The sequence below is a fragment of the Nannobrachium achirus genome, assembly GCF_963921795.1.
Source record: "Nannobrachium achirus genome assembly, chromosome: 8".
Classification (NCBI taxonomy): Eukaryota; Metazoa; Chordata; class Actinopteri; order Myctophiformes; family Myctophidae; genus Nannobrachium; species Nannobrachium achirus.
In genome coordinates this window covers 34,127,021-34,139,521 of record NC_137817.1, presented here as the reverse complement: position 1 = coordinate 34,139,521, position 12,501 = coordinate 34,127,021, and the positions used below count along the sequence as shown (strand labels likewise).

The following is a 12,501-nucleotide window of genomic DNA, read 5'->3' as shown; positions in this document are numbered from 1 at the left end:
ATAGCTTTTTTGTATGTGCGACACTTATGAGCGTTGAATGTTTGAGTGTTTCGTGGTCACTTTATGTATATATTCTTCTTTTTTGCAATAGTTTTTCGACACCTTATGTTTATATTTTTCTTTTTTTGTGCTTGTTCTTTTGGACTGTACACTACAGTACTCTTTTTCTTTTTCGTACTTCTTTGTAACTTGTAACCTTAAACTGCTGTGCTGCCTCTAGGCAACTGAATTTCCCCCGTGGGATAATAAAGGTATCTATCTATCTATCTATCTGTCTATCTATCTATCTATCTATCATGGTCCTGGTCCTGGAGTCGAGTCAGTATCCTGGTCCTGGTGTCAGTATCCTAGTGTCAGTATTAGTGGTCGACCGATTAATCAGCGCCAACATTTTTGGCTGATTATTTTTATATTTTTAGCCAATTATTTGAGAGAACGAAAGAATCATCCTAGCTTCATCCCCAGTGGCCAAAGTTTCCCAAACCCAACATAATCCAATTCAAATTGTCCAGGACATTCCAGTGCATCCTTGAGCCTTTCCACAAGCAGACAGGTACAGTATCTGTTAGGTACCAGGCTGCTACTGAAGCCCATTCAGCCTCATTTCCACACCCTGCACATCCATGCCATTATGGGGTGAACAACCCCGACAGCCGGTGTACCCGTCTAATATCCCTAATCACCTGCATCTCATTGTAAAGCCTGGACACACCTCTGCTCATTAAAATGATGGATGGAGGCAGGGGAGACGCTCTACCCTTGTTCAAATTTGTTCTTGTTTAGAGAGGTGCTTATTAGAGAACACCTGGGGGCATTGGGTAGGGGGAGGGGAGCTCCAAAGACGAGGAGGAGGAGGGAGATGGGAGAGGATGAGAAGTGAGGGAATTCACGCGGTCTGTCATACTTTCGATCATGATGTAAAGCATTTTAAAGATGCTGCTTTGAAAACATTTCAAAAAATCTTGCCGTTGTAAGATAGCATCAAAATGTCAACGAAAGTAGAATGACAACAGAATGAGAATAAGCCTTTTTTTTTCATCGTTTGATTATGAGTTTTGTCTTGCTCTCTAATCTATCAAACGCTTTTATAACCATGTCACAAACAAGTGGGGGTCTATTATTAATATCAGTAAATGGCAAAACGTAGAATCTCTCATCCCACTGCTTGATTTCGATGGGCAACTTCGAGCAGTCTCTCGAGATCCGCCGCCATCTGAGGTGGTCAGCACTGATCATTAGCTTGTGAAAACAGGACTTTCATTCCACTTCTTTGAGAAGGGAGTACAAAGGGGTGGGGTTTGAGTAAGCCAGACAGTGTTTGACATTAAAGACTCCCATAGGCCAAGTTATTTGTCTTTGCGGGAGCAAGCACTAGGCAGATTACATCTAGAGTAACAGTAATACACTGAACAAAAGTAGGCTATTTTGTTGTCCAAAAGTCCCTCTTTGCTGACACACTGCCATCTTTCAATTTCATGGATATTTTGTTTTCTCATGTCAGCAGTTTAGCTCGCTAGCTAGTAAGTGATGACAGAAACTAGACAATTGCTGTAGCCAATGTCTTATGTAACCTCACTGAAGCATCCTTGTGTCTAATTGGCAGCAATCTCTGTCATATTGGACAATATAATTCCACCATTGGTTTTAGTTTTCCTCTAGCACTGAGCGATTCTATGACATGGAACTGTCACATTGTGAAAAATGGGTAGTACTAATGGAATTGGCATTGTGTAATATATTTGATTAGCTACCACAGAGAACAGGCAAGGACATTGATAGTTCCCACCTTGAGCTGTTGAGTTACACTGTAGTCATTCAGGCCAACCTGCATGTGATAAATGCAATGACACTGAGGTCAATGGCAGCGACGCCTTTCAATAATAGCTACGATAAAAGTGTCAATAAATGTAACTTTTCAACATCTCCAGAACTATTTATGATCCTGAGATCATGAGGAATTAATTCTGCATTGCGTTCCTGAGATTCTAATATAGTGTTTCTCAACGAGGGGGGTCTTGGGGTGCACATTTTCTTCATTTTATCCTAGCTATGATCCTTGATATTGACCCTGTTTTGCTTTTTACACTTATTGCGACCGTCAGGTCGCAGTTACTGTCAAAACCTCCACCAGCTGTGAGTCCGTCAGTCAGTCTGTCTGTCACACGTCACACGTCACACTTTTACCCTGCTCATATCTCTGCCACCGTTGCCCCGATCCATGCCAAATTTTGCACACACAATCCTTGGCTGTCAAACCACAACCTCCACCCATCATTTCTCACATGGCCCTCTTCTAGCGCCACCATGAGGCCGATTCTTGCAAAACACATTTTTGGACACTGCTCCTACAAATTTTGCCCTAAAATCACGCAAATCGGTACACACTTGCGCTACACTCATGTCATCAACATGGATCTGTCCCATTTAGCGCCACCTTCAGGCAGACTTTTTAAAACACATTTTTGGACACTACTCCTACAGATTTTGCCCTAAAATCACGCAAATCGCTACACAGTATGTCTACACTCATGTCATCAACATGGATCTGTCCCATATAGCGCCACCTTCAGGCCGATTTTTTAAAACACATTTTTGGACACTGCTCCTACAGATTTTGCCCTAAAATCACGCAAATCGCTACACAGTATGTCTACACTCATGTCATCAACATGGATCTGTCCCATATAGCGCCACCATCAGGCCGATTTTTTCAAACACATTTTTGGACACTGCTCCTACAGATTTTGCCCTAAAATCACGCAAATCGGTACACAGTATGTCTACACTCATCTCCTACACATTTTGCCCTAAAATCACGCTGCGACCTGACGGTCGCTTATCTCCCTCTTAGGGAGTCTTACTGGTAAGATACTGACCATGATACTGACATGACACCAACAAACCTGATAATACTGAACATAATACTGAACATATTATTGCGACCGCCAGGTCGCAGTTACTATGAAAACCTCGACCAGCTGTCCGTCAGTCAGTCAGTCCGTCCGTCCTTCCGTCCGTCAGTCACACTTTTGCCCTGCTCATATCTCCGCAACCGTTGCCCCGATCCATGCCAAATTTTGCATACACATGCTCCTACACATTTTGCCCTAAAATCACGCTGCGACCTGACGGTCGCTTATCTCCCGATTAGGGAGTCTTACTGGTACTGACATGATACTAACCATGATACTGACATGACAATATGTTCAGTATCATGATACTGAACATATACTGACATGGTACTAACCATGATACTGAACATATTATACTGACATGATACTAACCATGATACTGAACATATTATACTGACATGATACTAACCATGATACTGAACATATAATACTAACCATGATACTGAACATATTATACTGACATGATACTAACCATGATACCAACCATGATGCTGAACATATAATACTGACATGATACTAACCATGATACTGAACATAATACTGACATAATACTGATATGATACAGGGCTGACAGTGACATCCCTGTGTGTGTTAATTTAGATAGGGAGGTACTGTCGGTGATTACTGTATGATTATTGCTTTTAAAATCCCTTTCCATGACAAATGACAGAGAACGTGTAGTTTGAACTTTTTTATTCATCCTTTTTTTGTAGTTCTTTTTTACTTTTTTGTTTTACGAAACAAATGTTTGCAGATGTCCTATGAATAAACAACAGCACCCTTTTCTCCTTAGAACGGGGGTCCAGCACCCCTCTCCTTCCAAGAAAAGAGACTCTCCTTGCCCAATCACCACCTCTCCAGATTCACAAAGTGACTCCTATTTCATGTATGTAACATTCATTTAAGTGCATTAGTAGACAGTGTAACCTTTTTTTTTCTTCTCTTTAATGTGCAATAGCTGGGAACTACGGCTGATGTGAAAAATATATTTACATTGCAGCTATGATCCACATTAACTGTCTTAACCATCACTTAAGCTAGCATCAGAACCAGAGAGGAGGGCAATCACAACACGAGGAGTCTCCTTTCAAACACAGCCATCTTAAAACAGCATTACCTACATCATCATCATCATCATCATCATCAAGATTAACTAGACTCTTTTGTCGTACCTTTTTTCCTCCAGTAAGACAAAAAGGTTAGAATAGATAGAATGGTTTAAAATAAAGTTTAGTGATTGTGCTTTTAAAACCAAAGTAAAACAAGTAACAAAACATTGACGACAACACAGAACATAACAGTGCATTACAAAAACAAACAAACAAACAAACAACAACAAACAAACAAACAAACAAAACAAAAAATCCCAAAGTGGCACTTTCTTGGGGCGGCTAAATAATATAGCAATTTACAACATGGATGGAAATGATAAAATAATTATATTTACTGGCATAATAAAATTATAATTCGCAAAATAAAACAAGGAAGACAAATTTGAGGTACCACAATGGGTGAATAAACAAAAGGACATCATGTATACACGTATATTTACAAGACAGTCCACCCCTCTCTGCTTGCAGCTATTTATTACAGTAACTTCTGACTGCATGGGCTCTCCAAACTTCTTGTGGTGCAAGCTGAGTCATGTCAATGTCTGGAGTACAATTTTACTCCATATTGCATTGGAATAAAACATAAATATTCTACTGCGTATTTTTGCCTCGACTCCGCCGTTCTTTTATTCCCTGTCTGTCACTTTTTAATTTTCTTTTTAAATGGACATAGAAAATGATAAGTTAGAAAAAAATAAAGAAAAAAAATTAAACAATTGGTCTGTTTTCCAGATGTAAAGAAACACTATTGACGTACAGTATGAAGTCAGCCAACATGATGGTGAAATACTGAGATATTTAAAATTGTAAGAGAAACAATGGTGCTCCGTTCCCAGAACATTCAGGACAGTTCCTCCTGTTCCTCCTGGCTATTCTTCAGCTTTCCACCATCTGTCAAACCACAGAACAAAACACAACAGTGAGTTCAATTGTGCATTCATCGTTCATTGACTGCAAGTTGTGAAAAACTGCCAAAAACACAACTCTATTAAAGCAGTGGTTCTCGGAAGAATTGTCCAGGGACCCCCAGGGACCCTTGAGGGGGTTCCAGGGGGTCGCCAGCTAAATTAGTTAATTGAGCATTAAAACAACTTTACATCAGCTATTTGACAATAGCAAATCTAAAAGCTCACAACAACGCATCACCACACGTTGTGGGCTTATAGATCTACAATTTTCAAAAAACCTCGAGTTATTGTACTTTTTGAGCGGTGGTAGCCGCTCCTGTGATTCGCTTTCAAGATGTTACTGGCCGTGTATGTCTGTCGCCTGCCGTGTATGTCTGTCGCCGGCCATACCTCTCCTGACCACACACACAGACCACACACACACACACACGTTAAAGGAGGGGCGCTATTGAGCAGGGCAGGCAGACAACACACTCTCTCTCTCTCTCTCTCTCTCTCCTTCTCTCTCTCTCTCTCTCTCTCACACACACACACACACACAGCGCAACGGTGGGGGCTTGAGTGTGGGGAACACGCACCACTGAGGCAGACAACACACTCTCTCTCTCTCTCTCTCTCTCTCTCTCTCACGCGTTGGTCAGGGACCGCGTTGGTCAGGGACGTGCAGAGAATGTTAAGAGAGGCAGGGGCTGACATTTCTAAAAGGGCCCTTTGGTGGACAATTCTCTCTTAAAAGGGCAGGGGCTCAAGCCCCGTTTGATGTCTGTGTGCACGTGCCTGACGACTGGCGTTGGTAAAAGCAAGAGCAGTATCATCGCATCGTCTATGCGAAGCGTGGAACAACCACGATGTGAAACGAGCAATTATAATCACACCAATGGATTATGTTTTCGTTTGAACCAAATTAGGTAGTCTACAGAGGGACGGAGGGAGTTTTACCGTGAACGTGGCTGCGTGCAGGCAGACTTGTGAGAGAAGAAATCCATGCTTTACACAGTGTTTTCGGTGGAGAAGTCTCGTAAACAGTCTGCCTTCCCGTCCCTACCAAATGAGTCGCCCGTTTCAGCTTGACTCGTTATCATTCTGAATCAATTAAAGTTACATTGTGTGAGCACGTTTAACTCAAGAGGCAAAGCACTGTCTGCTAGGCGGAGGACGGTCAGTGTAGGGAAAGTTCAGTAGCTGGAGGTTTATTCTTCGCTGTATGTCGGTGTCGCTAAACAAGCACCCTTTTAATTAATCTACAAGCCCACAACCTATTGGATCAGTGACGCATTGTGGACTTGTAGATCAGCCCACTTTTGCAGCGGCGAATGGAGACTTCTGCCTCGCGAGACCAGCCACATTTTAACGTTACACGCGAGAAGTGCTGCAGATTTGTTGTTTTAATTAAATATAAATTAATTCGAAGCTCTAGGGGTTGGTGGGTAAACCACCGCTCAGTTCACACGGGTGTGATTTTTTTATCACATTTTGACAATGCATATATCTTGTATGGGGGTCCCTGGCACCCTGGAAGTGGTCAGTGGAAAAATACATATTTATTTAGGGGTCCTTGAAATGAAAATTAAGCACTGTGTTAAGGGAAATCATGACAGAAACCTTGTATCTCCATATTTCAACATTTCATGTTTTTTCATCACTTAATGCCCTACTTCGTCGTGCAAGCATAAGTAGTGAAACCAGCCAATCTACAAGGCCACAATGCGTCGCACTGCGATGCGGTGTGAGCTTGTAGATCGGCTGTTTACATTATTTCGGATTAATCTTTGTTCCATTTCCTGAAAAGTAACTCTTTTTGGAGACACAAGGCTTCCACCCGAGTATCCTGGATGTCGTTCAGTACCTCAAGCTCTTCATCTCCTGGCTGGAAGGCCCCCGTGGTGTTGAGCCCCATGTCTGTGGGGTTCCTGCGTCCCCCTGGGGGACCCTCTCCTCTCCGCCTGCCCCCCGACCCCCGGGAAGACATGGAGCTGGAGGAGCTGGGGTCCCGAGGACTGTTCACTGTGGGGAACTGTGGCCGGCTGTAGGGCAGGATGTCCTCTGAACCTGGGAGACACAAGTAAACCATTACTTTACAACCTATCCCTCTATAAGGATACATATTGTCACTGTCGGGCAGAAACCTTGTATCTCCAAGTTTCAAATTTGGAGTAAAGTAAAGCCCTGCTTCATCAGACAAGACCGTCGCACAAAAGTAGTGAAAACAGCAGATCTACAAGCGCAGATCTACAGATCTACAAGTGCGCTTGTAGATTGCGCTTGTGTGCTTGTAGATTGGCTGTTATCACTAGTTTAGTCAGATTTTTTAAAAGATAAAAACGAACGGTATTGGACATACAAGGTTTCCACCCGACAACGAAGATATGTATATGTGTATATATATATATATATATATATATATACACCAGTGGTGTAAAGTAACTAGAAAATTTGCAATTTGGGAAATTGCGAGTGTGGTTGCCCGCCCCGCCCCGGCGCGACCGGCGGGGAGGCGCCTCCGGGACCCCGAGGAAAATGCCGAGGCCCGAGAGAGAGGACGTCGGGATGGATACCGTCGGGGCCGTGCGACGCGCGATTCGAAAAGGTGCTGTTGGGATCCTGCGTTCTTGATGTAAGGATGCGGTTAGGCTCCTCCCACAAATTTTGCAAGGCGATTACTTTGTCACGTCGCTCCCGAGAACGTTTGTGTTTCGTTTTGAGAGGGTCGTCCACCCTGAAAAACGCGTTTTGGCATGAAACGGTTACGTTTTGTGCGTTTGTGGCGCCCCCTATGGGTCGAAGGGGAAATGCTTTTGGGGATTCATTGAATATCCCACCCGCGACTTGTGGTTAAAATTTGATGTTGACTGGACGTTTCGTTCGTGATTTATGGCTATTCCTTGCAAAACGGGCCCCTCCCGGTAATTTTGGAAGACTCTTACGGGCGAACGGTATGGACTATCGAAATATCGCTTGAATATGTTTATCCCATGGGTCCATAGATCACGTGTACCGTTTTTTGTGACATTTGGAGAAAATATGTAGGAAAAGGAGCAAAAAGTGTGTTGAAGAAAATTCAAAATGGCGGAAAATCTATCCTGACGCAAATGGGCGTGGCCTATATAGGGAGATGCGTCATGACCCAAGAAATCCAGGGAAAAAATAATTTTAATTTTCCGACCTACGGTTCAAGAGTTATAAGCCAAAACGTAAAGTGAGCTGTTATAGCGCCACCATGAGGCCGAATGATGTAATTATTTTTCAGTTAATCCTTGCATGCATTATGAACCTCCTCTCCAAGTTTTGAAACTGTAGCCCCAATGGTTTGTGAGAGAAGAATTATTGAATGTGAGTTTTTGTGATTCCCATTATAAGTCAATGGGGAAAATTAATTCACTAATAAATTAATATCAATTAAACGATAGAACCTTTCTCTTAGCAAAATGGAAGCACACGATTCCCGATGAAGCCGGTCGATTTGACATATGGTGCGAGTGTGTGGCGCAAAAACTGTGGGCCGTGAAACGCGCCGAAAAAAAGTTTATCTAGAATATGGAAATAAAGTTTCCCTAGAACTATAGTGTGTTGCCCTGTAAGGGCAACCACACTAACTAAGTACATTTACTTAAGTACAATTTGAGGTATTTGTTTGGTACTTGAGTGTTTCCAATTCTATATACTTCTACTCCACTACATCTCAGATCCAAATATTGTACTTTTACTTCACTCCAACTTTTTTAAAACTTTAGTTACTTTGCAGATATAAATTATAATATTACAAAAGTACTTTAGCCCTGTTTTATACCTAGGCTATTTGAAAATAGCCGATCTACAAGCTTGTAGATCGGCTATTTTCAAATATTTTGTACTTTTACTTTTGGTGTTTTAAGTATATTTTGATACCAATACTTATATTGGCATTTTACATATATATATATCGGTGCAGTGTTGTACCTGGGTGCTGGCGGGCCTTGTTGCCAGCGCTGCCCTCATGTTTATTCCCTTTTCCTCCATGTGCCGTCTTCTGTCTCTCCTGAGCCTCTCTCCGTTCAGATGAGCTGGTCCGTGGGTCTGATCCCTCTCTGGGCCGATATCCCCCTGATCCGCCCCTCTTGTCCCTGCTCTCGCTCCCCTTGGGGGACAGCATTCCCCGGCCCTCGAGGGCTGACTTGGAGGGGTGCGTAGGAGACTTGAGCCCGGCTGGAGGCGGAATGGGGGGAGGTGGCAGATCTGAAGGATAAACACAGGAAATAAAAGTTAGATGAGCCACTGGGATCAAAGGAGTGTGGCTTTATTGACAGGCGTTATTGCCTGGCACTGCAGATCACGGATGTGTGTGTACACAGTGAGGATCTTCTAATGTGTACAACGCGTCACTCAGTTGTCTCACACCTGCAAGGTGACACACAAACACAGCTGTGGCGTGTGTACATCCACTCAGGGTCGTGCGCACGATCCGAGCTGAGAGGAAACTGCTCCCGACACAGAGTAAACAGAATGGATGACATTGGAGGAGCAGAATCCGGGGAGAGAGAATTACGAAATTTGAGTTAAGAGAGACAAGGGAGGAGAAGGAAGCGGCGAGCAGAGAGAGGAGAGGAGACAGAGGAGAGTGTGACGGTCAGCAGCTGGCTCCGTGACCCGCTCCACTTCCCCTGTCGATGAATCAATGCCGCCTGTCCTTGAGCCATTATTCATATGAGGCCAAGCATCGGGCCGCGAGAGCACTCACACACACTTCACACTGCCGTCTAAACAGAATGCACAGAGAGAAAAGCCCGGTCTCTCTCTCTCTCTCTCTCTCTCTCTCTCCTTCGAATGACTGCGATCGATGGCTTCTCATCTTCTAATCAGCTCGCAGCGTGAATGATGCCGTTGTCGGTGGCCTGGCAACCGTAATCAACACCGCGGATCGGACAGTTAGTGAACGCAGCGAGCACCGCCGTTCACACCCAGCAACCCGAGGTCCGCCGTAAACATTTTAAAACGTGTGTCAGACCCGCAAAGACTTTCATTGGAATCAAAAGAGTTTATTCGCTTTTGAGACGCTCAGCGGGGGCAGGTGATGGGGCTCTGTGTCTTGGCATTGGAATACAATGCAACGACACAGCTTTAATACACCTTCCTGATTATCCTCCACCTTCATCCACCCCCCCGAATACAAAATGGGCCAGTCAATATCATCCGGCAGAGGGGCGTCTGCAGTTTTTTAATATCACTGCTGCCTCCTGGGTCCTGCTTTGAGTCGATCAATGCCACTGTCTGTGAGATATAGCGCACTACAGGGGAGGAGTGAACAACAGTCAGATTTATGAGGAAATATAGGAAAGGACAGAGTTGGAGTCGGTGGAGCATCTCCGGTGCTGCCAGGGAGGGTGTACCAGCGGCTCTGACTGACTGTCAGACAGCCGACTGCAACACAATGCCGCTTATACAGATTCTCCTGATTCGTTACCTCTGACAAGGAGGCTATGTTTACATCCCTGACTCCCTGTTTGTCTGTGAATAAAATATCTCATGCTGTAATGTGTGAGTTCTCAACCAGCTGTTCTGGACAAAAGCCACATGCCATGAGGAAGACACTATTACATGTTGGTCATTCATATATATTCTCAATTGGACAAATAATGGTTTTGTCAGCTTTGCCTCGGCTAACCAATACCATCAGAATCAGTCTTAATTGTCATATCACACTCACAAGTAAAAGTGGGAAAAAATCGTATTTGTGCAGGCGTGTAGCAGTTAAAAATAGAACTAGAGCATAAAATAGAAAATAAGAGACACAAAGTGCATAAGCTATAGCCATTTGTAAAACGTGTGGATTATGAGTCATTAGATATATAGTATAGAAAGTATAAAAGGAGCATCGATATTAACTCAGTTCAGTTTGAGTAAGGGTGACAGGCTTAGCAGTCTGATTGTTGCTACAGTAGATAAAAATGTATATCTAACCACGCTGCATTCCTGTGCTTGAGAGGAGCAAACTGATAAGAGGCGACACTTCTGTTAGGTTTGAAATGTAACATGACATCACCCAGTATTACAAGATAACATATATGACGTTATGATTTTATGATTGATTAACATGATTTTGCTTTTCAAAACACAGGCCTGTGGTGGCTTAATCAAATAAGAGATCCAAGCCACATTTATTCTTCAATAATGACAAAAACAAAACCCTATAACCTTTCTTTTCCTTCACCCCCCCCCCTCCCCCCCCCCCCCCCCTTCACCCCAAATAAGGAAATGATTTGCCAACTTAAGAAGTCATTGTGCTGCCTTGGCAGACTGCTTTCTAGTTTTTAAAGGAATCAGCAAAGACTGGAACAGAGGCGAACCGAGGCAGACACAGACATTATAGATTCATGTGACTCATGTGGGGAAGGAAATATAACCTGGGTGTCTCCAAACAAGTGTGAAATGAGTAGGTCAAAAAGGGGTAAGAGGAGATAGCAGGTGGGAGTGAGGGCATGCTTCCTAAGCTGGCTCCACTTGTCTCGCTTCCATTTTATTGCCCTCTTAACTGCTGGTATTTATGTGTATTTATGCCTGTGTTGGCTAGTTTCACTCTGACCTCCACGTGGAGGGACTTCATAACGAGTAAATCAGGAGGTGGAGGAAAGAACTAAACAATCATTTACATGAGGATATGAATAAAGGCGATAAATTGTGTCTGGACATTTGTATAGGGTATAGGTTATTCTGCCTCGCTTTACATTCTAGTAAATTACTTTGCCTCAGCCGTCACCTCCTGACCACCTGACCACACATGGGTGTAGCTGTGGCTAGGATGGGGGTTGGGCAGACAGACAGAGGCAATATCCTCCAAATGAAAAACAATCCATTCAGATCAAATGCAATCAGCGGGAGGACGGACGGTTGGAGGGACAGGGCCGGAGAGCCTCCGTCCATCCCCTCTCTCCACAAACAAAGATGGAGGAGCAAGCAGAGAGCTGGAGGAGAGAATGGAGAGGGATGGAGAGATCACTTCAAAGGGAGGGGCAGCGGATGGGAGAGAAGCAGGAGGGAAGGGTGATGGTGAGAGGAGGGTGGAGCGGGACGGTGGAGGGGGGACGCTAGGATTCTTCTGCAGTGATATAGCTGGTCTGGCTCCCAGTGAGCTGGATATTAAATCTCCTGTCAAGTGCTTCCAACTCACAAGGACACCTGACACTAAGAGGGGAGCCAGCACCATGGATTGCACAATGTGCACGACACACACACACACGCACACGCACACACACACACACACACACACACACACACGCACACGCACACGCACACGCACACGCGCACACGCACACGCACACGCACACACACACACACACACACACACACACACACACACACACACAATGAAAACAGCGTTACGAAACCTCAAACATGAAGGAGTTATTTTTTTTAAGTTTTGATTTGTACACATATATACTGCTGATGAACTTACTACACACATTTTAACCCACAACACTAAACCTTTTCTCTACTGCACAATGTCGCCCCCAGTGTTTTGTCTATGCTCATCTCCCGCAGAGTAGAGGGTGGCACTTCAATATGAGCCAGAGAGCACCTGGATCAATTTCATTAGTG

General features: G+C 44.0%; 1 protein-coding gene across 1 annotated transcript in view; it reads right to left on the bottom strand.

Annotated features, from left to right (window-relative positions):
- Positions 1-4,706: 4,706 nt before the first annotated feature.
- Positions 4,707-12,501, bottom strand: part of robo1 (roundabout, axon guidance receptor, homolog 1) — a gene marked incomplete at its 5' end in the record, with an annotated part of 269,979 nt that continues 262,184 nt past the window's right edge. The window contains 3 exons of the mRNA XM_080731326.1: positions 4,707-4,915; positions 6,779-6,981; positions 8,869-9,144. Of these exons, the coding sequence (XP_080587452.1) occupies positions 4,901-4,915; positions 6,779-6,981; positions 8,869-9,144 (494 nt within the window). The 3' untranslated portion in view covers positions 4,707-4,900. The remainder of the gene's footprint in view (positions 4,916-6,778; positions 6,982-8,868; positions 9,145-12,501) is intronic.